We start from the raw sequence: 27053 nt of genomic DNA on the forward strand, positions 1-27053 counted from the left end.
TTGGGGACACTTTCAAAGTTTTCCCAATTTTTCACACTGACTGACCTTCATTTCTTAAAGTAATGATGGTCACTCGTTTTTCTTTACTTAGCTGCTTTTTTCTTGCCTAATACAAATTCTAACAGTCTATTCAGTAGGACTATCAGCTGTGTATCCACCTGACTTCTGCACAACACAACTGATGGTCCCAACCCCATTTATAAGGCAAGAAATCCCACTTATTAAACCTGACAGGGCACACCTGTGAAGTGAAAACCATTTCCAGTGACTACCTCTTGAAGCTCATCAAGAGAATGCCAAGAGTGTGCAAAGCAGTCATCAAAGCAAAAGGTGGCTACTTTGAAGAACCTAGAATATAAGACATATTTTCAGTTGTTTCACACTTTTTTGTTAAGTATATAATTCCACATGTGTTAATTCATAGTTTTGATGCCTTCAGTGTGAATGTACAATTTTCATAGTCAAGAAAATACAGAAAAATCTTTAAATGAGAAGGTGTGTCCAAACTTTTGGTCTGGACTATATATATAAACCACATCCAAGAATAATTAAAAGCTGTGACATGGTTTGTATGTACTGTACTCCTTGAAGAGGTTAATGTTTTATAAATGGGTCTGTGATGATGGTAAAAACAGTTTCTGCTGTGTCTCCTGCCTGTCTCCTTGGTGGGGGAAGTCACAAGACCGCTGTAGCCAATCGGGCCAGTGATTTGCATTAGCAGTGACATTCCACCCAAGCCAGAAAAGTCTCCTAAGGCTATGATCACACTATCCAGTATTTGTAAACAAAAAACCAGGTGAGGAAAAGTATAATAGAAACACGTCACCACTTCTGTATTTATCACCCACTCCTGGTTTTGACTTACAAATACTGATGTGAAATGCTGAACGTGTGAATGTAACTTATCTTCTGGTTTGGACAGAACATCAAGGAAAAGTAAAGAGGGTCGACTTGAGATAAGTGAGTCTGGTAGATGAGTATAAAGTGTTTTTTTTTGTGTGTAAAGACCACCATTTGTAAAATAGAGTATTATAGTGGACCAGGTTTTTAAGTCTTCTGAGTGTGTGTGAATAAAAGCCTTACTTTCCTTATTATTCCAGGTAGCAGATATGCTGCTCGAGCTTTGTGTCACAGAACTAGAAGATGTAGCCACCGATTCCCAGAGTGGTCGTCTCTCCTCACAGCCAGTGGTGGTAGAAAGTAGCCACCCGTACACAGATGACACCTCAACAAGTGGCACAGTCAAAATACCAGGTAGTCACTGCCTAGTTCTTTTCTTTTTCTTGCGGAGAAAATTACTTTATTAAGCGTTATTCTGATCTTTTACTCCTGGAAATAATAGTCTTATGTTTTACAACTTTAGTGTTGTGATGGATTACTGTCAGTCCTTCATGTTCAATGTACAAGTCATAGGCTAACTAAGTTAAGCAAGGAATTGGAACCACTTTTTATATATATATATATATATATATATATATATATATATATATATATATATATATATATATATATATATATATATATATATATATATATATAATCTCTATATCTATCCCCATCCCATGACCTGCATCGATCTCTAGAACCCCACTGTGACTACTGCGTGGAAGGGGCTGAAACTATGTTAAGATACCTGCTTTAACTCTAGGTGGAAGGTGTAGGGACCGGAAGTCTCAGTGACTCACTGTTGCTTGCACAATACAAGGCTGCGGCGCAGCACGCAGCTGAACTGGGCCGAAGGGAAACAAAGCGTGCTCCATGGGAGCGGCGCTTTGCACATGCGCAGAAGGGTAGGCAGAACAGGACATGCCACAGGGCCCTGTGACATGCAGGGGAGGGGGGGATATGATAATTTAGCACAGAGGTGGCGATTTAGGGGAATAGTAAGCAGATAGGAGGGGTTTGCTTGGCGTCCCCTGGACACCAAGCCTCTGGAAAACAGACTTTATAAAACCAGATTTCTCTGCAAGCAGACCTCTTCTATGGGCCCTACAGGTAAGTATAGATTTACTTTTCTATCACCTTTATGCCCATAGTAGAGGTCTGATATTGCCCAGGGGGATGACCCATTCCCACACTTTTACCTGCTTCATAAGATTGTGTTTGACACTGACATGGTTATCCTTAAATCAACTTATGTTCAAGGTCACTTCATAATAAACACATGGCTAAGCAGCTTTTATTGATGTGATCATGACATGGGGTAACTTTAATGGGAGGGTGTCCTATTGGCTGTAAACAGGCCATTGAACAGTTGTGAGAGAGATCATTCACCATATCTCCACCTCAAGGGTGTGGCTGGGGAAATTAAATGCTCAGTCACTGTTTTTTTTTCTCTGGTGTGGTCTGGAGAAGGAAGTCTCCAGACTGTGTGTGTGGAAGCCAGAGAGCTCCACAGAAGGACTTTGTGGCAGAACCTGAATGTGCTACCCACAGCTGGTGAAATCTTGCCACCTCTGAGCTGTGTTATACTTTATCTTTTTGTTTCCCATTATCCTGTAGAGGCAGTATTTATTTTTTGGAACCATGACATGGTGTATGCCCTTTATTAATAAACCCCCACGAAGTTAACTCAAGAAGTGTTTCCTGTGTTTGCCTCTGTGAGAGCCGAGCAAGTCTCTTTACCACAAAAAAATAAATAAAATAAAAATTATATATATATAGGCTGTAAGTCTCCCAGGTCTTCTGTAGGCTGATCTCCATCTATTGGCAGCTGCAAGCTATGACAACTTTACCATGTCACGGGGTTGCCCAGCCTCAATAAAAATTATCTGGCGTCATAGGGAAAGATGTCAAAATAAAGGCTACTTGTTTGTTCCACCCTTGTGGCTGGCCACTCCAGTGAAACTGAAAGCCATCACTCCATCTTTGGTCGTCTGACCACTGTGTGGCCTGTGATTGGGTGCAGTGGTCGGGTAACCACTACAGCACATCAGACGTTTTTGTCTTCCTCCTCCCTTTTTTTGTGTTGAATAAATGTCTGGATTTATTTAGATTAATTGAAATTTAAATCATAGATTCCCATATTTGCGAAGATCACCAGCAGTAACCCCAATCCTTATATTATTAAAACCACTCAAGACTTCAGAGATATTCCGCCATTTTAGGCTGCCGCCTGGACCACCACAGATGCTAGGTATTGACCCCTAGAGATATTACATGATTACTATAACTAACCCCTAAATCACCTTATTAAGTGTGTGTGCTGAGGAAAGTTGGAAAAGTACAGACACTTAAAGATGAATTTGCTGTCAACTTGTAGCACACAGTCTGCACCGCAAACCACCCTACAATCCATTCACACTGCAATCTGCTGCCTCTCCCCATGTAAGAATGGTTATCAAATCTGCAAAATGTGATTGGTTTTGTAGATTTGTTATGGGCTTAGGCCAGTTTCACTTATTATTATTCTTATTCATAATAATATTTGTGGGTTTTTTGTGTTTTTTTTTATGTGCTGAACACATTTTTTGTCTTAAGTTTCTATAATCTTTGTTGCATCTGCTTTTTCTTGTATGGAAAAAAAAAAATCTTCGCTTCTTTACCCATTAAACTGTATAATGCGGACAGCATATGAACACAGATGAAATCCTTGTGCTATGGTTTTTCTTTTTTCCCTCGGCCATTGACTTGCATTGGCGAGTTTTTAATCTGCAACACGGATCAAAGTCGCACTTATTTTGCAAACAACCTGAAAAACAACCAAAACGGAAAATGTATAAAAGAGCGGGTCCGTGATCTAGCCACAAAAATAAAGGATACCGCAAAGGAACTGATGTGTGAAACTAGCCTTAGAGGGGCAAAATGTGCAGCTAATACCACATGTAATGTAACCCACGGATTTGTGATGGAATCCACAGATTTCTTTCAGTCACTTGTGGCTTTCACTCCCCACTATTGCAAATTGCGAATGGATTAGGATAATTGGAGATCGTGACATGAAAGGAAGGTGAAGCAATGGAGGACAATGCAGGGGGGCTATTTAGCATCCATAGCTGCCCCACACCATTATGGTACAGACCCTCAATGTCTAATTCAGTCTCGCTTACAAAAACAAGAAACTGGATTACAAATGGATAACAGTAAAACTCTTTTCAAAGCCCCCATCACCTTTTTCAGATCAGCTAATGGGAACCTGATACATGAATGGTGCCCGATCCACGGGCCGCATGTATCCGACCTTGGCGGTATGATCTCTGCCAGGTACGATTAACTCGAACGCTGCGGCGTTTCAGCGAAAAATATACTTTAAAAGCCCTCAGGAATTGAGCCGCACGAGAGAGTAGTTGGACAGGCGAGTCCCCAACAGCTTCTCCCCGCCCGCTGCCCTTGAGTGACAGGTCACTACCTCCATGTGTGTATAGGGAGAGACGCACTCAGTCCCTGGCGGCAGTTAGTGTTTCTCTCTGAAATGCCGTCGTGTTTCAGAATCAGACATACCTGCCTGTAATGATGCAGCCAGTGCCTGATGCTGCTCATGGATCGTGCAGCATGGATCCGCTGTCGGCTTTCCTTTAAGGTGTCGCTCTGTGTCCTTGCAGTTTGCCGGTATACGTCAGGCTCAGTTATAGGGTTTTGGAGGTAGAATATTCGTTTAACGTAACCGTCAGTAAGTGGGACTAAAATACTTGTAGGCATAAAAGCAAAGTGTAATAGTGGTAAATGGAAAGGTTTAAAAACTCTTCTATATAATTTATTTCATAACTGTCTCAGTTCATGGCCCGAGATTTGTGTTATTTTTTTTTATGGGGAAAGGTATGTCTTTTTTAAAATTTTTTTATAGAGCATTGGCCAAATATAATTATAGTAATTGTCACAATTGTTGGGATTTTACCAGCATTACACACATTAGAGATGCAGAGCCCGAGTGTGGAGGTGCGATCCATCCTTAAAAGCGTCGTGTATGAAAGCTGATGGCACATTAGTCCTACCTTACAGATCTCTGCTGAGTAAAGTGAGCGAAAATATCGGTGTTATCGGGAAAAAGTTGTCAGGATGTCTTTATGATATTGCAGTAAAGCTCAGATTTACAACATTTCCACCCGTCAAAGCTTGAAAAGTGACACAATGCCAGCAGCGGTGGGCAAGTGAGGTCACTGTTGCCATAGCAATATATTTGTCAGTGCGGAGGAACAAAGTGTCAATTGCTGCAAAATTGGTGTTTGGTCACCTGAAGTTAATTTCAGAACGGATGTTAAAAGCTTCTAATGTCCTAGACTGTGGAGCACAATGTTCTTGGACCCCTGGAATCAGACCATTGTAGGTAAAGATGTTCTCCGCTATGCACAGTACTCTTATTGTGAGGGGACAAGGGGAAAGTTTGTTTTTTGTACTCAATGGTGTGTCATTTAGGAAACAATTATTTTTCTCTGATGCTAGAAATGGCATTCGATATGTGTAATGGATTATAGGGCCCTTTAAAAATATGAGGTTCCCAAAAGTAGACTCACCTGTTCAACGAGGTCTCTAGAATCTACAAGTAGGCCTTCTCCTGAAGGGGAAATATGGAGCACACCTCCAGGCAACGAAACAGAGACTGTGCTTCTGGACTCTTAAAACAATGTTAATTATCTGTTCAACTGTTCTGTTTCCCCCCAAAAAACGCTTCTTATTGTCTTCTAGATTAGTATTGGCCTACAAATAAAAATGCATGATGAGCACGATAAGGTATATGTGAGCATTAGATACATGAAGTTTGGGCTGAATTACTGCTTTATAGATTATACTTGTAAAACTGAGGTATTTGGCACACACTTTGATTAAATTGTGTAAGCCCATCTGCCAGCAACAAGGCGACCTCTGTAGATGGTGACCTATTCTACCAGGCTTAGCTCGCCTAGACGTACAAATTTAAAAGGGCAGATAGGATCCAGCTCTAATTAAAAACTGCTTCGGAAAGCTGGGATGAGTGCTCAGGTAACATGGAGGCAGCCCACTAACCCGCAAATGTATGTTAGAAAAAAACAAACCCGACGAACTAAGAATGTGAACATTGAATATAGGAATTTTGACCTGTGCTACTACCATATAGACTATATTTATAAAATAGAGGTACTTGGCATACAGCTTGATCAAATTGTGTGAGTCCATCTGCCAGCGACAAGTCAAGTTCTGTATTTGGAAACCTACATCATCATTTGCTTGTCTTTGACCTAGGCGTACAGATTTAAAGGACCGGTAAGATCCAGCATTAATTAAAAACAGCCTTAGATAATAGGAGGTGGGTTCGACTAACATTGAGAGAGTCCCTTATCCCCAAATATACATGGCAGAAAAATGTTTTCTAAACAGTCTATAGAACAGTAATGCAGTTCAGAATTCTTCAAAAGGTGGTTTTATGCAAAATGCAATGAAGTAACAGCACCCTGTACATTTTTTTTAATTTTGTTAGGAGGTGCTCATCAATTTATTTTTATTTTTTAAAACCTTAGCATTCACTATCAGAGCCTACAAGTTTTGTGTCGTGTGTGTGTGTGTGTGTGTGTGTGTGTGTGTGTGTGTGTGTGTGTGTGTGTGTGTGTGTGTGTGTGTGTGTGTGTGTGTGTGTGTGTGTGTGTGTGTGTGTGTGAGAGAGATCAGTTCTGGTGCCACCTCCTCTTCTGTCAGATCTCTCCTGCATTCAGTCACTTTAATGTATCTGCTTTTCTTATAGTATATTCAGATATAGCAGCCTCATCACCCACTCTGTCCCCCTCAGTCCCTGCTAATTTCTTCAGACAGGTCTCTGTGTAACTTCACACAGCAGACAGCTCTGCAGTTACAGACATAGATTCAGCCAGAGTCTGGATCTGGTGTGTGTAGCTGTGTAAGCTACCATAACTATGCATGGACACATTGTGACTCTACCTGCCTGTCATGATGGTTGAAGATATGCAGTTTGTCATGACATGTGGACGCTTATTGTATTGAGTAGCGAGCCCCAGGTTTGCGTGCAGACTATTAACATAGTTATCTCAGATATAGCAGCTTCTAGTTTAGTATTATTACTGCCCAAGTAAAATTTCAAAGCAGAACTTATCTATTTAGATCATGATATTTTTTGTATTTTTTTAATTCTAAGGGAAAGTGAATTATAAATCTCCAATAGTCGTTTAAATCAGTCTATATATATATATATATATATATATATATATATATATATATATATATATATATATATATATATATATATATATATATATATATATATATATATATATATATACATATACATAAAATATTGGTTTTACTGTAAATATTCTACTAAACATTTTCAGATTATCTGAGTATTTTTATTTTCCCATTGCAAATGAAACATTATTGTCCGTTCATACTTCGTGTATATATAACTGTATGACCATTTGTGTTAAAACCGTATTACTCTCTTTATGGCTGTTTAGGTGCTGAGGGCCTTAGAGTAGAGTTTGACCGCCAGTGTTCTACAGAGCGGCGACATGACCCACTTACCATAATGGATGGGGCCAACAGGATAGTTTCAGTCCGATCAGGTGATGTGCAAAGTGTCGATCATACGTTTCACTCTTTCCGTATGCACTGGTATCTGTACTTTAGTTGATCATATATGCAGATAATTAGTTTAAATCTAGTTTGCCAGCTCTGAGGCAGTGTGAAGCTGTATATAATATGCAGTTGTGCTCAAAGTTTACATACCCCGGCAGAGTTTTTGCTTTCTTGGCCTTGTTTCAGAGAATATGAATGATAACAAAAAAACTTTTTCTCCACTCATGGTTATTGGTTGGGTGAAGCCATTTATTGTCAAACTACTGTGTTTTCTCTTAATCTGAATGACAACCAAAAACATCCAAATGACCCTGATCAAAAGTTCACATACCCTAGTTCTTAATACTGTGTATTGCCCCCTCTAACATCAATGACATCTTGAAGTCTTTTGTGGTGGTTGTGGATGAGGTTCTTTATTTTCTCAGATGGTAAAGCTGCCCAGTTCCTGTAAATTCCTGGGCTGTCTAGCATGAACTGCGTGCTTGAGATCTCCCCAGAGTAGCTCAATGATATTGAGATGGCCACTCCAGAACCTTCACTTTGTTCTGCTGTAGCCAATGACAGGTCAACTTGGCCTTGTGTTTTGGATCGTTGTCATGTTAGAACATCCAAGTACGTCCCATGTCCAGCTTCCGGGCTGATGAGTGCAAATTTGCCTCCAGTATTTGCTGATAACGTGCTGCATTCATCTTTCCTTCAACTTTTACCAAGTTTACTGTGCCTTTTGTAGCTCACACATCCCCAAAACATCAGCGATCCACCTTCGTGCTTTACTGTAGGAGTGGTGTTCCTTTCATCATAGGCCTTGTTTACCTCTCTCCAAATGTAACATTTATGGTTGTGGCCAAAGAGTTCAATTTTGGTCTCATCACTCCAAATCACCTTGTTCCAGAAGTTTTGAGGCTTGTCTCTGTGCTGTTTGGTGTATTGTAGACGAGATACTTTGTGGCATTTGCGCAGTAACGGCTTTCTTCTCGACCATGCAGCCCATTTTTCTTCAAGTGAGTCCTTATTGTGCATCTTCAAACAGCCACACCGCTAGTTTTCAGAGAGTCCTGAATTTCAGCTGATTTTATTTGTGAGTTTTTCTTTGCATCCCGAACAATTTTCCAGGCAGTTGTGGCTGAAATTTTTGTTGGTCTACCTAACCGTGGTTTGGTTTTGACAGAGCCCCTGATTTTCCATTTGTTAATCACAGTTTGAATGCTGCTGACTGGCATTATCAATTCCTCGGATATTTTTTTGTATCCCTTTCCTGTGTTATACAGTTCAACTACCTTTTCCCGTAGATCCGTTGAAAATTCTTTTGCTTTCCCCATGACTCACAATCCAGAAACGTCAGTGGCTGGATGAAAGATGCAAGAGTCTGTCTGGATCCCAGAAACTCGCTCAGCTTTTATGCACACACATCGATTACAAGCAAACAGGTCACAGGTGAGGATGTTACCTTTAGTAGCCATTCAAACCCATTTGTGTCAAATTCTGAGCATGTTATCAGGCCAAAATCACCAAGGTATGTGAACTTTTAATCAGGGTCATTTGGATGTTTTTGGTTGTCATTAAGATTTAAAAAGAGAAAACACAGTAGTTTGACAGTAAATGGCTTCACCCAACCAATAACCATGAGTGGAGAAAAAGTTTTTTTGTTATCATTCATATTCTCTGAAACAAGGCCAAGAAAGCAAAAATATATATAATTTTTATTTTTCATCTTGCCATGCCATAAATTGATGCTTGAAAGATGATTTTCAAATCTACACTTTGTTTAAAAAAACTAAATAAAATTCAGCTGGTCGTACTCGAAACAAGTTTTTGTCAATGAAAGTTTTGAAAGGGTATAATTATCCAATGTGTCCGATATGTGTTGAAATATCGGCAAAAAATACCATGAGAGTTTTGGATGTGTGACTGACCAGTCGTACAGAATTAATAAGATTTCGTTAATAATGTCTCAATTCTTCAGCACAGGTAATCAGTCGTTCTGTGCATGTCCACTGTTGATGATGACACTTTTTTTTTCTTTCTTTTTAACTATTGAACGGTGTCAGAAGGCTAGAACTACTTGTGATTGTCATATATACCTCCTGTAGCCAAAATGCACAAGCGCATATGAGCAGTCTATCAAAATAATGGCCATTTCCAACATTCTCTTGATAAACTGTTATTGTTAGAACTAATCCCAGTACTTCATCTGTTTCTATCGTCAAATCTATCATTTTGGGGCCACTAGGTCCAGTTTTGTATAAATCTTCTCATCACAAGCTATATTAAATTGATCTTGTATATACATTTCTTCTTGTTCATATTAAATATAAAAGACGCTAGTTATCCACTAATTCCCTTCACTACTAAAAAGCTCTAGTGGATTTCTGACATTATTATTCTAAAAACAAGCATTAGCGTAAGGCATTTGTGTAAGAAATAAAATGTTGGTTTACTTTTTATAAACCTTTTGAGATGTCATAGAGACCTTGCTAAAACTCTCAGCAGAACATTCTCTAATAACACAGAGGATGGACGTAAAAATAATCTTTCATCAGCTTTTTGCCACCTACTCTGAGAGCAGCATAATGTAATCAGGAGCTCTGTCTCTACAACGATGTCACTTACTGGGCTGCTTGCTGTAGTTTTATTAACCTCCTACTGATAAAAGTGGTTTTAGAACTAAAGGACTAGTAAGCCTACCACTATATAGTCCTCCTAATTCATGAGCTCTGTATAACCCCGGCCCCCAACACCAATTGGCAGCTTTTTGCCTATGCACAGTGGAAACAGAAAGCTGCCAAAGATCTGCAGCAGATACTGCAGTTTTGATAAAATCACTTTAAGCAACCCAATAAAGAACACATCACTGGTATCAGGGTCTCTGCACATATATTATGCTGCTCTCAGATAGGGGAGCAAAAACCTGGTTACAGATTCCCTTTAATAAAGTTTGTTTTGAGATTGCCATCGGTGATGAAGGAAACCAGTGTTTGAGCCCTTCAGCCTTTCAATTTCGGTGACCGTTGGGGTCTCTTGGACTCCCACCCATCTAAACTTTTGTGTTGTTACTATTACATGACTAAGTTTTCTAAATGTACAACAACACATTGAATTTGGAAAGGATTTTGGGCTATGTTCACACTGCCTCTGGAGGATCATGTTCCCTGCATGCTCCAGGAAAGCTCCCCATAATGTGGACATGGCCACACCTGTTTTCCCGATGGAAGTGTCTCCTTTTCACCTCCAGCGTGTGCCGGCATCTGAGCAGAACGCTCTTCGCTATACGATGGGCCGCTACAAAATGACATAAAGCTTGCAGTGTTTTCTTCTGCATTGTGGCTAATTGCTGAAGTTTGTCATTGTGGTGGCCGAGGTCGACTTCAGGGAATACACACCCGACAGAGCGTGCTTCCGATGTCTCCAGCAATCGCGGGTTGAACGTAGTTTTAAGTTGTGTCCTGTTAAAGCAAATAGCATATGTGCTTAATGAAATATTTAATAGCCATGTAAAGAGGCAATCTGGTAGCAACAAGGTAGCATTTTATTGTGTAATATTTTAATACGAAATTTGGGAATGTTTCGAAGCATGACTAGTAAAAGCCATACATTTCAGAAAATGTTTCTGGGAATAAGTCTCATATTTCTGCTTCTAAATATTGGTGTGCGCTAATACTGTATAAGATTCTACCATGTGGCCCCTGGATGTTACATGTACGAGTCCGTCCAGACATTGTGTGCATACAGGTCAGCTTCCACCAGACACCTTGTCCTCAGCGGGTTCTGCCAGGGTTCAGAGAAGGAACTATGAGACTACACCCCAAGGCATTTTCCCATTCTAAAATTTAGTTTCGTGTTATTGTGGGGAATTGGATGTTTCGCCCCCAGCAGTTCGCTCCCGGGTACATTTCGTCCCCAGCATTTGGCCCACAGGATGTTTTGCCCCCGCACATCTCACCCCCGCACATATCGCGCCCAGTTCGAAACGTGCGGGGTCGAAATGTGCGGAGGCGAATCTTTCTGGGGTCGAAATGATAGGGGCGAAATGTACCTGGGGGCGAACTGCTGGGGGCGAAACTTCCTATAACCGTTATTGTGGGGATATGATATCCCATGACACGTGTCCTCTCATATCGCATTGTATTAAAGGGGCTGTCTCAAGTTCAGAAATGGGTAAACCTGCAAAGTTCTGTAAAAACAAGAAGCTTAATCTACTCTTATTAAAAATCCTTTTGGTTTTCAAGATCGGAAGAATGTTTATTTTTTATAGTGTGCAGCTTTTTGCTTAGGTTACCGGCAACTCTGCAGTTCCAACTTGGCTGGTTACTTAGGCAAGGAGTAATGCTTTACAGCCTGCTGCACTTCTGAAGATACAAACCTGAGAATACCCCTTTTTTTAGTTTTTTTTTTTTTTTTCTTTTGTTTTATTGTTTCATGCACTAATCTGTTCTGTATGGTTGTTAATGTCATGTCTACGTTTTTTTTTTTTTTTTGCATCCTTAAATATTACTGTAGCACATTTTCAGTGGTGGCTAGACCTTTATACTATCCTTTATATGAATAAGGCATCTCAAATATAACAGACTAGTCACCGATCCCTCATCACCAGTGTGGTGACTAATGGTCCTGTAATCTCTATGTGGTAGGCCGAGAATGGTCTGACTGGTCTAGTGAGCTGAGAATTCCTGGCGATGAACTGAAGTGGAAGTTTATTAGTGATGGATCGGTCAATGGCTGGGGCTGGCGGTTCACAGTTTATCCGATCATGCCGGCTGCAGGTAGGGGCTGAGTATATTTTATTTGGTGGTTGTCTCTTTTCTTATGGCTTTATAAAGCCTATAAATGTGCATTCTTCTAGGTCCAAAAGACCTCCTGTCAGACCGGTGCATCCTGTCCTGCCCATCTATGGACTTGGTCACCTGTCTTTTGGATTTTCGTTTGAATTTTGCTGCCAATCGGGGGATCGTTCCTCGCCTGGCTGCTTCCCTTGCAGCTTGTGCTCAGCTTAGTGCTCTTGGTATGTACTGAAGTCAGAGACAAGTGTTCTATTCCATTCAGTTCTATAGTTTTGGGAAGATGAGGGTTTCTCCCTTTGGAGGTCCAACTGTCGTAGAAGTCTTGGGCTAAGATCCAACGATGATTATTTGGTTTGTTTTTGATGTTGCAGATTTTTCAGCACCAGTTGGCTTCTGAAGGTTACCCGCGGTTTTCATTGCATTTTTATTGCATTTCTTTTTAACTCCTTCTCAACATATTACGTAATTTTATGCCATAAGTCGTGTGTCTGACTTTGATACGGAATCCAATGATGAGCCCACATCTTTCCCTGCAAATGACAGCTGATTTAATCAGTTGTCATGTGCCTGTAACAATAGCAGGGGGATCGAAGCTCCATTTGCGGCTGTTAACCAGTTAAATCCCTCTGTCAATCTCTGACAGCGGCATTTAACAAGCGCCAGCCGGAAGCATGTCATTAAATCCCGCCCATTGGCACCCCTGTCACGTAATCAGGGGGAGGGGCGCCGATTGGTTGTCATAACAGTGAGGGGTCTGTTGAAGACCCCCGTGCCTGTCATTACGATACCCCTGTGAACACCAGGCAGGAGAACAAAAAGGAGGGTAAAAAAGAATTCTGATTTGGGAGGGATATTTGAATTAGTAGCCAAAAGGTGAGAACTCCATATGTGTTCTCCAATGAGCCGATAAAGAAAATATTTTTGTCCTATATTGCCAAATAGAGATGACACCCCGGGGTGCCATCAGCTGTTAGTTCAGGCAGTCGCCTATATACATAATATACTAGTGGCAGATTAGAGACAAAATGTATTCATTTTTACCTTGAAAATTTAATATCACATAATAAGTTAAATTTTATGTCCTGTGAACGCCAGCTCATGGCCGGTGTTCATAGGAGATCATGATTGCTGAAGCACTGCAATGTATAGCACAAGCGATCGGACGATCGCCGCTCCAAGTCTCCTAATCTGAAAAGTGAAACTTTTTTTTTTTTTTTTAAATATAGAGACCCCCCCCCCCCTCCAAGTTCAAATTATCCCCCTTTTGCCTCACTGAAAATAAAACAATTACAAAAATAAAAAATACACATATTTGGTATTGCTGCATTCGGAAACGCCCGATCTATCAAAGTATAAAATTAATTAATCTGATCGGATAACTGCGTAACAATAATTTGGAACGCCAGAATTACCTTTTTTGGCCGCTGCAACATTGCAATAAAATGCAATAAGAGACGATCAAATATCATATCTGCACCAAAGTGGTATCAATAAAAACATACTGTAGCTCAGAGCGTAAAAAATAGGCCCTCACCCAACCCTAGATCCCGAAAAATGAAATACCTACAGGTCTTGAAGAATGGCATCATTTGCAAAAAAAACTTATGTCCTACAAATTTCGGAATTTTTTTCACCACTTAAAAAGTTAACTATACATGTTTTGATATCTGTGTACTCTGACTGATCTGGAGAATCATAATGTAAGGTCAGTTTTACAATATAGTGAACATTAATAGATAAAAAAAAAACTATTGTGGAATTGCCCTTTTTTGCAATTTCACAACGCTTGGAATTTTTTTCCCGTTTTCCAGTAGACAATGGAGTAAAATCAGTGATGCCATTTAAAAGCTCAACTAGTCCCACAAAAAAAAGAAGCCCTCATACGGCTATATTGACAGAAATATAAAAAAGTTATGGCTCTTGGAATAAGGGGAGAGAAAAAATAAAATAAAAAAACAACTGAAAACGGCCGTGACATGAAGGGGTTAAATCCACTTTTTTTTTCTATGATTTGTGACTCTTTTTGGTATTTGTTATATTAACTTCTGGTTTACAGCAAGAGTTTTGTTAAAACAAAAAAGCAATTACATGCTTTTTACTGTGTTTCCACCTCTGAAATGCAGTAAAATTGTGTTTATCTGCCGATTTTCCTCATCATTTAAAATTAGAGGGAAAATCTGTAAATAAGTCGCACATATCCCAGAAGAGAAATTCACATGCTGCGGACTTCAAAATTATACCAGCGGTCAGTTTCTGCAGCGTAAAAAGAAAAAACTACAATAGTCAAGAGATTTCCTTATTCCCCACACACTTTACCAGAATTGGAATAAATTGGTGTTTTGTTCACAAAAATACTGGAAAAAAAATGCACCAAATGCTGATTGTGGGAACGCAGCATATAGTCACTGCTCCCTGGAAGAAGGTGTGCGGATTTGCTCGCCCCCAGAAGTGGTTTCTGCCTCTCCGATATCCCTCGTCTCGGTTGAAGGTGTTCTAATGGCTCAGATATTCACTTGCTGGGTGCGATCTATGGGTGGCGCTAGAACATGTAATTCTGTAGAACGTGGCTTGGTCATCCCATTTTTTTTTCCTTTTTGCTATTATTGGCATTAGTTGAGATGTGATTTGTCTCTACTGTGCACATTGCAGCGGCAGGCCACCGGATGTGGGCATTGCAGAGGCTGAGGAAACTCCTTACCACTGAGTTTGGACAGTCTATTAACATCAATAGGTTACTTGGAGAAGGCGACTCTGAAGCACGTGCAATGGTAAGATGTCATTTACTAGTCTTTTAAATAAGATCCGTCACCAGACTTAACGGCATATATTATTAAATAGGTCTCTTCTATCTGATGAGGCTGGTGTACTTACCTTGAAAATCCACATCAGAATGGCTGTATAATCCATAAATCAGGAGGAGCAGCGAGACTCCTAAAATGCTCATTTTAATATTGGGTAGGGAAACTTTCGAAAAGCACTACGGCCAATTCTGCAAATTATTTGCCTCATTCAGTCTAAGATGCCTGATGTATGCCGTTTATATTGTGGAGTGATGACCCATCCGCTCTGAGTAAAGCAAGCTATTCTAGAAAAATAGTCATCCTGTGTTTGTATTTTTGTTGGTTAGTGGAGGTTTCATAGAGAGGTGGAGAATAGTCCATGTTGTTGAGCGCCACACCTGATTGTATATGGTGTGATCTGTAATGGCAGGAGGTGTGCTGGGAAGGAATGAGGCTACCTTTGGGTTACCTGTGTCTTTTCACATCAGATCCTTTTTCAGAGTTTTACAGGCAGCGCGTTGGCTGCGCTGGTGAAGGGCCTGCCTGAAGCCTTACAGCGACAGTTTGAATACGAAGATCCAATCGTCAGAGGAGGGAAGCAGCTGCTTCACAGTCCGTTCTTCAAGGTAATAACCGTCTGTAAAGAAAAGATTGTAGTGTTAGACGATCACTATGGTTTCATTATAGTCTTAACATGGCACAGTGACATAGTGGAGTCTGCAAACTTGGGTTTGCTTCTGATTGTGATTGACAAAGTGTCAGAAAGGCGAAACTGGGCTCCTTTTCCTCCCGAGTCCGATCTACCTTTTTCAGTAAGTGTTAAAGCTGTAGTGATGCCACTACACTCCCTGACAGAAGTTATGTCGCTTATCCATGTCATGTAAATAAAAGCTTATAACCTGACGTTAAATTCATCCATTGGTTTTATAAATCACTGTTTTGAAAGCTGAAACCCTCCCAAATTTGTTTAGGTTAAGAAAATAAATTGACATCAATGCTGAAATACTGATCATTTAATGAACACAGAATGGTCAGATTTTGGCAAGACAAAAGTTTTGTCGCCCACAGAAAATAATGTGATATTCAAACAAATAATTATCTTAAAATACAAATATATGTTGCATAACATTGGTGAAAGGAGTTGTGGTGCTATTAGACTCATATTTAATATTTTGTGTGACTTCCATGAGCTTGAAGGACTGCATCCATGCGGTTCAACAATGATTCATACAATTTATTAATGAAGTCATCAGGAATAGCTAAGAATGCAGTCCTACATGCCTCCCAGAGTTCATCTAGATTCTTTGGTTTTGTCTTCCAAGCTTCCTCTTTCATCCTACCCCAAACATGCTCAATGATGTTCATGTCTGGTGACTGGGCTGGCCAGTCCTTGAGCACCTTGATCTTTTTTGCCTGGAGGTACTTTGTTGTAGAGATGGATGTATGAGATGGTGCACCATCCTGCTGCAGAATTTGACCCCTTTTATGATTTGGAATGTTAGAGGCAGCTAATACTTCTTGATATTTTAGGCTATTGATATTGCCTTCCACCTTGCAAATGTTTCGCACACCCCCATACTGAATGTAACCCCAGACCATGATCTTTCCACCACCAAATGTAACTGTTTTCTGGGTGTATTTTGGATCCATACGGGCTCCAGTTAGGTCTCCTGCAGTATTTGCGGCGGCTGTGGTGTAATTCTACTGAAGATTCATCAGAGAAATCCACCTTCTGCCACTTTTCCCGCGTCCATCTGTTTAGCAGACTGTGGGACTTTGCAAATGCGACATGGTTTTTTATTTGCCTTTTGTTTAGTGCTGGCTTCTGGGCACTGTTTCGCCATGGAGGCAATTTTGAGACCGAATCCTACAAACTGTTCTAGTTGACACAGGGACTTGAGGTGACAGGGGCCTGTTGGAGCTCTGCTGCAGTGGAAGAGGGGCTTGCTTTGGATTTTCTAACCAACAAACGTTCCTCCTGAGCAGTTGTGTTGCAGGGTCTGCCGGACCTGGGCTTGTCAAACACATCTCCACTCTCTTCAAATATTTTTTTAATTCTTTGTACTTGACGCTGAGACACATTAAAGGTGCCAGCCACCTCTGCAGTGGATCTGGTCTTCAGCCATTTGATAATCAAGGCTTTGGTCGCAGGGTGGATTTTTGGCATGTTGTCAGAGCTCAAGTTGCAGTTCAAGTGAAGGTCTGGGGTGCTGGGTTTGTTTTTATACACACCCACTAATTAACCGATCATTTACTCAGCACTGGTGAGGATGTAAACTAGGATTGGGTGCATTATATGACCAGGCAACAAAACTTTTGTCTTGCCAAAATCTGACCATTCTGTGTTCATTAAATGATCAATATTTCAGCATTGATGGCAATTTATTTTCTTAACCTAAACACAATTTGGGAGGGTTTCAGCTTTCAAAAGAGTAATTTATAAAACCAATGGATGAATTTAACGTCAGGTTATAAGCTTTTATTTACATAACATGGATAAGCGACATAACTTCTGTCAGGGAGTGTAATGTACGCTCCCTGCCCTTAGTAACATGCTTATCAGCTGCCATCTTCTTCTGTTATCGGCACCGCTCCGGTCGGTCTTCTGCAGGTTGTGACCTGCCGGATTACTCCAGTGTTTGCTGGGTGAGCCGAGGTCACTTCTCAATGTAAGTCTATGAGAACCAGAACGGAGCCAGAATGAAGTTCTCCTAGACTTACGCTGACAGCTTATGACCGTTATCTCTGACTTCCGGTGCCAGTGCGGCACTGGGACAAGCAGAAGAATGTAGCTGGTAAGTAGAATACTAGGGTCAGGGAACTTATATTAATGGCACCACTGCAGTGCTGAAATACAAAGAAGACCTCTGGAGTGGGGCTTTAAAACATCTTGCACAACGGACTACGTAATTTTTTACATCTCTATGTAGTTGTTTATCATAACTTGTCACTTTGTGCTACACTTAAGGATACTATCCACATTTCTGATATCTTACAGCCAGTGCCATCAAGGCAAGGGCTTGTTCACACTTTGTGTTTGTTCAATTTTTTTTTCTACCATGAAACCCCCCCCACCCCCAATATTTTACAGTATCAGCAACATTTCTGAAATCTCGTGCACACCCTGCTTATTTTTCAAATCTGCAGTAAGTCAGTTCTTTCAGCATTTTGCAGTGTTTTTTTCACCGATTTTTAAATGAATGTGAAAAAAACACTGCAAAAAAGTGCGTATTTTTAGCAGCATTTTTCCTGCGAAACACTCCAGTATTTTAAGATTTTTCTGCTGCTGCAAAAATCAAACGTGTGCCCATACCATAAGTGAAGTAACGTTTTACTCTTAACAGCTGATGTTGGTCATTAACTTCTATATTTCCATGAGATATATGTAAGGCTGTGATATCATAATGACATTTGGTGAGGTTTTGATGTTGCAGATGTTTTGCAGCATTTCTGCACAAGTTAGGCTGCCTGCATTTTTTTCATTTTCATTGCAGATTTTTCAGCTGCGATTTGTCATCTTTTAGTATTTCATATTTTAAAATAAAACTTTGTTTTTGGACACTTCCCTCTACTTATCATTGATACTTTATTGATAGTCATGTCTTTTTAGTGCAGGCAGGCTTATATGTACGTACCTTTTACAGTGCTGTTGTATAGGTATACAGTGACATATGTCGGCCATGTTAACAATGTATAATTGATGTATATTTTTTTTACTGGATGCCTCTGTATAGAATAGGGCATCAGATTTGCTGCTCTGGGCAGCAGATTTGCTGCTCTGTACAGCAGACAAAAAGCTATAGTGACATATGGAAGCCAAAAGGACATTCTTATGGCGCCTATCAGGCGAATAGAGTCCTACTGATATATTTAACACATACGACAGAACTTTACAAATTCTAGTGTGAATGCAGCCTAAACTAAACTTAAAGTAAGAGTTGTTCTACCAATCTTCTACTCGTATGTCTTGCAGGTGTTGGTGGCCCTTGCTTGTGACCTGGAGTTAGATACTCTACCGTGCTGTGCGGAGACTCACAAGTGGGCATGGTTCAGGAGATACTGTATGGCGTCAAGAGTTACCGTAGCACTAGACAAGCGGACGCCTCTCCCTCGATTGTTTTTAGATGAGGTATTCATTTTTTGACCTTCGTTAGTGTCTGCGTTATTACAAATTGAAAGATGAATGTATGTCTTATGTTTGTCTTACCGCAAATCATTTTGGTTTTGAGTGAAGGTTGCAAAGAAAATCCGAGAGTTGATGGCAGATAATGAGAACATGAATGCGGTCCACGAGAGTCACGAGGTTTTCAGGAGAGAGCAGGATGAGCAGCTTGTCCAGTGGATGAATAGGTTGGTCTTCTTATTGTACTTGCCTTTCTATATTAAGCACGCAGCCTCTTCATAACATGATCTCTCATTGTAGACGACCTGATGACTGGACGTTGTCGGCTGGTGGCAGTGGCACCATCTATGGTTGGGGTCATAATCACAGAGGACAACTTGGAGGTATTGAAGGTGCAAAAGTCAAGGTCCCAACACCATGTGAAGCTCTGGCAACACTTAGACCTGTCCAGTTGATTGGAGGAGAGCAAACACTATTTGCCGTTACAGCTGATGGAAAGGTAATATGGGTGGAGAATGCTTCTCTTGTGGTGTGAAATGACCTAAAATGTTAATACCAGTCATTTCTTATCCCCCCCCCCCCCCAGTTGTATGCTACAGGATATGGTGCCGGTGGTAGGCTGGGCATAGGTGGCACTGAATCAGTGTCTACACCCACGCTACTGGAGTCCATTCAGCATGTGTTTGTGAAAAAAGTGGCAGTTAACTCTGGAGGAAAGCACTGTCTTGCTCTCTCTTCTGAAGGAGAAGTGTATTCATGGGGAGAGGCAGAAGATGGAAAACTGGGCCATGGGAACAGAAGGTATAGTACAAATATCTGCTATACGTGATGGAAAAAATGTCAAATTTTAAGGGGTTGTAAACAAGAAATAACGTTTACTAAGAACTCATTCAGACTTCAGACCCTTAACAAGAAAAAGAGAGGTTCATCAGTGCTTTTGTTTAGTCTGGTTGGGTGTCAGTTTTTACCTTCAAGAGTTTCATCAGTTTTTCTTAGATGGGAAAAAAAATAAGAAACTGATGGAAGTTTCTCAATATTCTTGTATCAAACAGTCCATGGATAAACAGTCTGCAGACAGATGGCCTTCTTTTTTTTTTTTCTTGGACCTATAGACTTTCATTGGGGAGATACATGGATATGTGAACAGCTCCATAGACTAATATGGATAAACTGGCTGAGCCCTGGTAATGTCAGCTCACACGTCTCATGATACACTCAATTATTTAATCCCTCACGTAGCATCTACAGCGATGCAGAGTAGTGGATGACAGCATAAAGGAGATGTGCGGTCATGTTTTTCCATGTGGCTCTCAGAACAAAGACCCCTTACTCAGAAATACACTAGACGTTGTTATATGTTCATTTACAACCCATTAATCTTTTAGCTCTGGGAAATGAATGGATAAATGTATTCTTTTGTTTCCTGCTTGTTCCTTACACTTCCATCTGTCCTTGCAGCCCTTGTGATAGACCGCGTGTAATTGAATCTCTGCGAGGAACGGAAGTGATCGATATTGCTGCAGGCGGAGCGCACAGTGCGTGCATCACAGCAGCTGGAGAGCTGTACACGTGGGGTAAAGGGAGGTATGGACGCCTGGGGCATGGCGATAGTGAGGATCAGCTGAAGCCCAAGCTGGTGAGTACCTGTTACCATTATTAAAGCCTTATACCAACTTTAGCCTCCTGGTGCTTGTTTGGTTCCTTTTTTTTTTTTTTGCAAGGCTTTATTTTCCATTTTAACACAACATTACAAACAATAGCAACCATTAGAATGAGACAAGTGATGCAATAAATATGGTCGATGACAATGTTCATTGAAATCGCTTCAATCGTTAATGTCAAGAACATACTTCTGGCTGTAGATCAATAATAGAAAAGAGGTGGTGACCTGATTATATCATGTAGGACCTAGTGATCACGCAACTTGCAATTTGCAGGTATACCTATAACCTCTATACTGTTAGTGAACAGTCTGCTACATACTGGGGGCATTACTGGTTACTGCATACTGGGAGCACTGACCTTACTGGTTTGTTGAAAGTATACCATTGCAATGAACATTTTCAGCTTCTCCAGGTGTAAACTTTTTATGGTTGCTCCCCAGGTGGAGGCCCTGCAAGGTTACCGTGTGATTGACATTGCCTGTGGCAGTGGAGATGCGCAAACGCTCTGCCTGACCGACGATGACACAGTCTGGTCTTGGGGAGATGGAGATTACGGAAAACTTGGACGAGGCGGCAGTGATGGTTGCAAAGTGCCCATGAAAGTAAGTCTTAAAGCGAATAAAACTTTCTAAACGTCTTTTGTTAGCTGTTTTTATAATAATATAAACCTATAGAGATAATGAGGCAGTAATAGATCCAAATAACATACAAGACTGTTAAGGTGAACACTTTGGTATGTTTACTAGTTGCCTGCTCCTGGCCTAATGAATATGATCAAGTGCATGCAAGAAAGAATAACATCAGACACACACAGTCGGATGTAAGCTCTCCTTGATCAGCTGTGGCACAGCTCCAAGTGTCTTTATTCAACCCGAACATAGATTTATATATACTGTAAATAGGGGCTCGGTTAGCCCTAGAATGTGAGTAACCAGATGTATTCATTGGTTAGTCCATGGGCATATCCATGAGGTCATCAGGGTGGGTTTGGTCCATGAGGTCATCAGGGTGGGTTTGGTCCATGAGGTCATCAGGGGGGTGTGATCCATGAGCTCATCAGGGTGGGTTGGTCCATGAGCTCATCAGGGTGGGTTGGTCCATGAGCTCATCAGGGTGGGTTGGTCCATGAGCTCATCAGGGTGGGTTGGTCCATGAGCTCATCAGGGTGGGTTGGTCCATGAGCTCATCAGGGTGGGTTGGTCCATGAGCTCATCAGGGTGGGTTGGTCCATGAGCTCATCAGGGTGGGTTGGTCCATGAGCTCATCAGGGTGGGTTGGTCCATGAGCTCATCAGGGTGGGTTGGTCCATGAGCTCATCAGGGTGGGTTGGTCCATGAGCTCATCAGGGTGGGTTGGTTCATGAGCTCATCAGGGTGGGTTGGTTCATGAGCTCATCAGGGTGGGTTGGTTCATGAGCTCATCAGGGTGGGTTGGTCCATGAGCTCATCAGGGTGGGTTGGTCCATGAGCTCATCAGGGTGGGTTGGTCCATGAGCTCATCAGGGTGGGTTGGTCCATGAGCTCATCAGGGTGGGTTGGTCCATGAGCTCATCAGGGTGGGTTGGTCCATGAGCTCATCAGGGTGGGTTGGTCCATGAGCTCATCAGGGTGGGTTGGTCCATGAGCTCATCAGGGTGGGTTGGTCCATGAGCTCATCAGGGTGGGTTGGTTCATGAGCTCATCAGGGTGGGTTGGTTCATGAGGTCATCAGGGTGGTTTGGTCCGTCCATGAGGTCATCAGGGTGGTTTGGTCCGTCCATGAGGTCATCAGGGTGGTTTGGTCCGTCCATGAGGTCATCAGGGTGGGTTGGTCCGTCCATGAGGTCATCAGGGTGGGTTGGTCCGTCCATGAGGTCATCAGGGTGGGTTGGTCCGTCCATGAGGTCATCAGGGTGGGTTGGTCCGTCCATGAGGTCATCAGGGTGGGTTGGTCCGTCCATGAGGTCATCAGGGTGGGTTGGTCCGTCCATGAGGTCATCAGGGTGGGTTGGTCCGTCCATGAGGTCATCAGGGTGGGTTGGTCCGTCCATGAGGTCATCAGGGTGGGTTGGTCCGTCCATGAGGTCATCAGGGTGGGTTGGTCCATGAGGTCATCAGGGGGCGTGATCCATGAGGTCATCAAGGGGCGTGATCCATGAGGTCATCAAGGGGCGTGATCCATGAGGTCATCAAGGGGCGTGATCCATGAGGTCATCAGGGGGTGTCTCTTCAAGCGATGTGTCGCTCTGTGGTTGGTTAGTCCTTCTATAGAATGCAGCTTCCTCCCAGAACAGAGCATGGTGTGATGAAACAGGAAATGGCAGCCATCTTTTGATCTAAACAAGCCTATGTAAGGTGAAATAATACACTTTGTCGGTCTTTTCTCTCAATCTCCTGTGTCTTGAGGTTAATTAAGTATTTGATTCTATGGCTCTCCTCAACAGTGAAATATTTTGTTTCACAATTTAAAAATTACAAAACACATAAAACGCTGTATACAAATATGGGACAGAACGGAACCATAAATAGAGACCCTGAAACCTACTGCATCATCTATAGTACCCCACCAATGGATAAATAGTAGGATAAAAGTTCTCTACAATGACATGCATTAGTATGCAGGAATAGAAAGCATATATTATGTCTGACCAGATACCGATGCCATCTACCTGCATCATATAGTAATGGTACAACAAATCAAATAGTTTTAGCCAACAGTCAGGCATATGAGTCTATATAATAATAATAGAATCAGAATCCATTAACTGTAGCCATATTGGTGGTAATGTGCAGAAGGTTCAGCTACCCTCAACGCGCGTGTCACAGCTACAGCGGTTTCGTCAGGAGGTGCTTTTATAATAATGCTGAAAGGGTTAAAATTCAATTGTTAATAGTAAACTTTCCTTTTGGCAACTGAAATAAAGTGAAAATGGGAAAATGGAGCTGATCAAATGTAAGAGGATTGTTCATGTAACAATTAGGTCTCCAGAAAGTGGTATAATTGGCTATTTACTGAAGGATCAATGATGCCAGCTCGTTAAGGCTGGAGAAGAAGACGCGTGTTCTCACATACAGGATTTGCACTTTTTAAATATTTTCCTTGTGTTTTTTTTCCCTCTTCAGATTGATTCTCTGACGGGACTTGGAGTTACCAAAGTGGAGTGTGGATCTCAGTTTTCTGTGGCTCTGACAAAGTCTGGCGCTGTCTATACTTGGTACGTCGATTCTCCCCCTCCCCCGTATTGTAAAACGAAAAAATGTACGAAGTCATACTTTCTTGTTCTATATGACATTAATATTAGAGTATCCATACACTGCTGGTCTCCAAAACCGATCCAGCTACATTTGCCCTCTCCCTCCTCCCCTCAAAAAAAAAAAAAAATAGTTGTCAGCAAGACAAAACCTGCTCTTCCCCCTTTGAGGGGCAAATACTCCTACGCAGCTAGTTGTAGATAGGTGTATGGCTTGGCTAGTCTTGTTTAAGGATCACATTTTGGTGTACAGGAGTGGGGGTTTATACAAAGATCTACACAGTGTGCAGAGGAGGGAATCATCTGTAGAAAATAAGAAACGCTCATAAAAGAGGGAATATGTGCAGGATAGAAGCTGTGATAATTGAGGTAATGAAGATATTAGCACCCTGCATTGTGCACAGGCTTCATATCCAGCCTATATTACTGGGGGAGACACTAGAGAAAAATTTGACACTTAGATCAGTCTGCACACTTAATTTCTAAGGGGCTGTAAATGAATGAAAAAATGAAGATTTCAAACTGAAACTTTTAGTGGTGTTTTATTAACAAAAGATAACCCTGAACATAAAAGTTGTTTTTTTCCATGTCAAAGGTGTCCATAGCCATTAAAGTAAAGCGTGAGTATCACATGTTGGTTGAATTGATTTTTCAGCTGTCAATTTTAATATACAGGGGAAAAGGTGACTATCATCGTCTAGGTCATGGATCAGATGATCATGTGCGAAGGCCACGGCAGGTGCAGGGACTTCAGGGGAAGAAAGTTATTGCCATTGCCACAGGGTCACTGCATTGTGTTTGTTGCACGGAGGACGGTAAGCGACGTAGGGGCTTTTTCTTACATGGGTGATTTCTTGTTTTCCTTCCTGCTTGCTGGGCACGGGAAGGAGGGGGGATTTCAGAATAAAATTAGTTTGTCTTTGAAACTAGAGTTTATAGCCAATCTCACAGTGGAAATAGCCGGCATTTATTACTTCTTCCCTGAGGATACTGTGGCTTTATTGGTTCCTGAGTTCTCTAATATTTTGTCAAGGTTCCTGTCTCCATATAATCTCAGCGCTGCTTCTTGTAATCTGACGAGGCGATCTAATCTACGCAGTTTGTTTGCTCCTGTTGCTGTTTTCAATTTCAATTTACAGCCATAAAGTTTCTCCTTATTCCTTGCACGCCAAGAGATTTCTACTTAAATTTGCCTGTTAAATTGATCTGCATGGACCCTTGATCATAGAAGTATTTTATTTCTTGAAGTGGCCATATATATATATTAAAAAAACGTCTGGTGCAGAGGAGAGCCAGTCCAATAAACTGTATATATAAATATACATGTAGTTGCATCAATTTGTAGGCATACATACAATCATGGTTTTCTTATAGGATTATCCACACGCTATGACAAAAATGTATGATGGGTGTGGATCCCACCTATAGAAAACACACCTATAGCCACAACAGGGTCCTTCACATTGTCGACAATTTCCGTGGCTCCTTACAGAAGGGAATGGAGACGACCTTGTACATGTGCAGCTACCTTGTTACGTCTCCATTCATTCTTCACCTTGTTCCACCAGGCTGGACAGGGGTGAGGAGATGTTTTGTAGTAGTAGGTAAATCATGATTGGATTAGCCATTGTCTATGAAATGGTATTAATGACACTAAAGTACCAGGTAGCGATCTGTCGCACCACGCTGACTCTATTGCTACTGATGACCATAAGAGTTGACAGGTGATTGTAGAAGTATTTCATTCATTGAAGAAAAACAGATCTGCATTAGCTGTCCTCTGGCCTGGATGCCGGCTACCTACTGGCATGCTGATAAGCTAAGGACTGTGACTGTAAAGGAATAATTGAATTCGCTGCTTACTAAGCTGAAGCTAAAGCAATGCTTTCTACACCACAGTGTTTGCCACCGACCTCTATCTCCTTGGAGCTTTTAGCAGAGTCCGCGTTGTGTAGTGGACATCATTTTTCCCCCGTCCTCCTTTTTGCTTCCTCCATCCAGGCAGTGCCCATCAGCTTACACTGGTAAAGTCACGGGCTCGATGTTTCATACATGGCAGATGATCAGTCTTTAAGATCATCAAGGACACGTTTCCATTTGGGCTGCTCGGCTTCCTTTCTTTTTCACATTTCCTTCACTCTCGGACCCCCTCCACCAATCTTCCAATCAGAAGCATCATATATCTTATGTGAGCACTCGCCATAACTTACTGAAGACCATCTTGGCTCGTGGACTGAATGCCCTTTCTTTTCTGTTTCAATCAATGTTATTTTTATATGTATGACAAATCCACCCACGGCGAAATTCTTTAAAACCTGGGACTGTTCCTAGAAATTCCTGGAATTAATTCAGATAACTCCTTGACTTGCCTGGCAAACACATGTGACACAGTTGTCCCAGCTGTGTACCACGCACGGCACGATTTGACAAACATCCATGCCAGTAGGGCATTTTTCTAGAAGAGAATTCCTTCATAATTAATACATTTTCTACTTTTTGCTACAAAATCATATTTCACTTTATTTTTTTCAGTTTGACAAAGTTTAATATCAATCCATCTTTCCATGTTTCTCAACAAGCTTGAATACAAAGTTCATTTTAGAAGTACAATTTTTATCAACATGGCATAGTGGTAGCCATCACTTTACGGTCACTACATGGACAACCCCTTTTTAAAGGAAGTAGCCCCCCTTGTAGTCACCCTTGTAAAATAATAAAAAACCATACTTCACATTGGCGCAGTTTCAATGATGTCGGCTCAGTCTGCCAGGGTTTGCGTGGCTTTATGCTATGAGAGCCCTGCAGGTAATCAGTGGCTGCAATTGGGCTACTGAGCTCTTACGGCCCTCTGATTGTTGGTCAAATGGAAGAAGCACAAGGAGCCCAATAGTGGCCACTGACTGGATGCAGGGTTCACATAGCATAGCTATGTCAAGCGAACCCCAGGCAGAACTGGTGCTGAAATTGCTTATTTTAAAA

The 27053-nt window shown here is 41.4% G+C and overlaps 1 protein-coding gene across 3 annotated transcripts in view; it reads left to right on the top strand.

Annotated features, from left to right (window-relative positions):
- HERC2 (HECT and RLD domain containing E3 ubiquitin protein ligase 2) overlaps positions 1 to 27053 on the top strand; it is a 164430-nt gene that overhangs the window by 116924 nt on the left and 20453 nt on the right. For 2 of the 3 annotated variants that reach the window (XM_073664526.1, XM_073664528.1), the window contains exons 70-83: positions 1101 to 1254; positions 7380 to 7487; positions 12129 to 12260; positions 12341 to 12499; positions 14928 to 15046; positions 15547 to 15684; positions 19032 to 19187; positions 19293 to 19408; positions 19482 to 19680; positions 19768 to 19982; positions 20640 to 20817; positions 21286 to 21447; positions 23947 to 24038; positions 24750 to 24889. In XM_073664526.1, coding sequence (XP_073520627.1) covers positions 1101 to 1254; positions 7380 to 7487; positions 12129 to 12260; positions 12341 to 12499; positions 14928 to 15046; positions 15547 to 15684; positions 19032 to 19187; positions 19293 to 19408; positions 19482 to 19680; positions 19768 to 19982; positions 20640 to 20817; positions 21286 to 21447; positions 23947 to 24038; positions 24750 to 24889 — 2068 coding nt within the window. The remainder of the gene's footprint in view (positions 1 to 1100; positions 1255 to 7379; positions 7488 to 12128; positions 12261 to 12340; positions 12500 to 14927; positions 15047 to 15546; positions 15685 to 19031; positions 19188 to 19292; positions 19409 to 19481; positions 19681 to 19767; positions 19983 to 20639; positions 20818 to 21285; positions 21448 to 23946; positions 24039 to 24749; positions 24890 to 27053) is intronic. The other variant, XM_073664527.1, reaches the window with a different exon arrangement.

This window comes from Phyllobates terribilis, unplaced genomic scaffold, assembly GCF_046119375.1.
Source record: "Phyllobates terribilis strain yellow unplaced genomic scaffold, ASM4611937v1 Scaffold_2__4_contigs__length_985480577, whole genome shotgun sequence".
Taxonomy (NCBI): Eukaryota; Metazoa; Chordata; class Amphibia; order Anura; family Dendrobatidae; genus Phyllobates; species Phyllobates terribilis.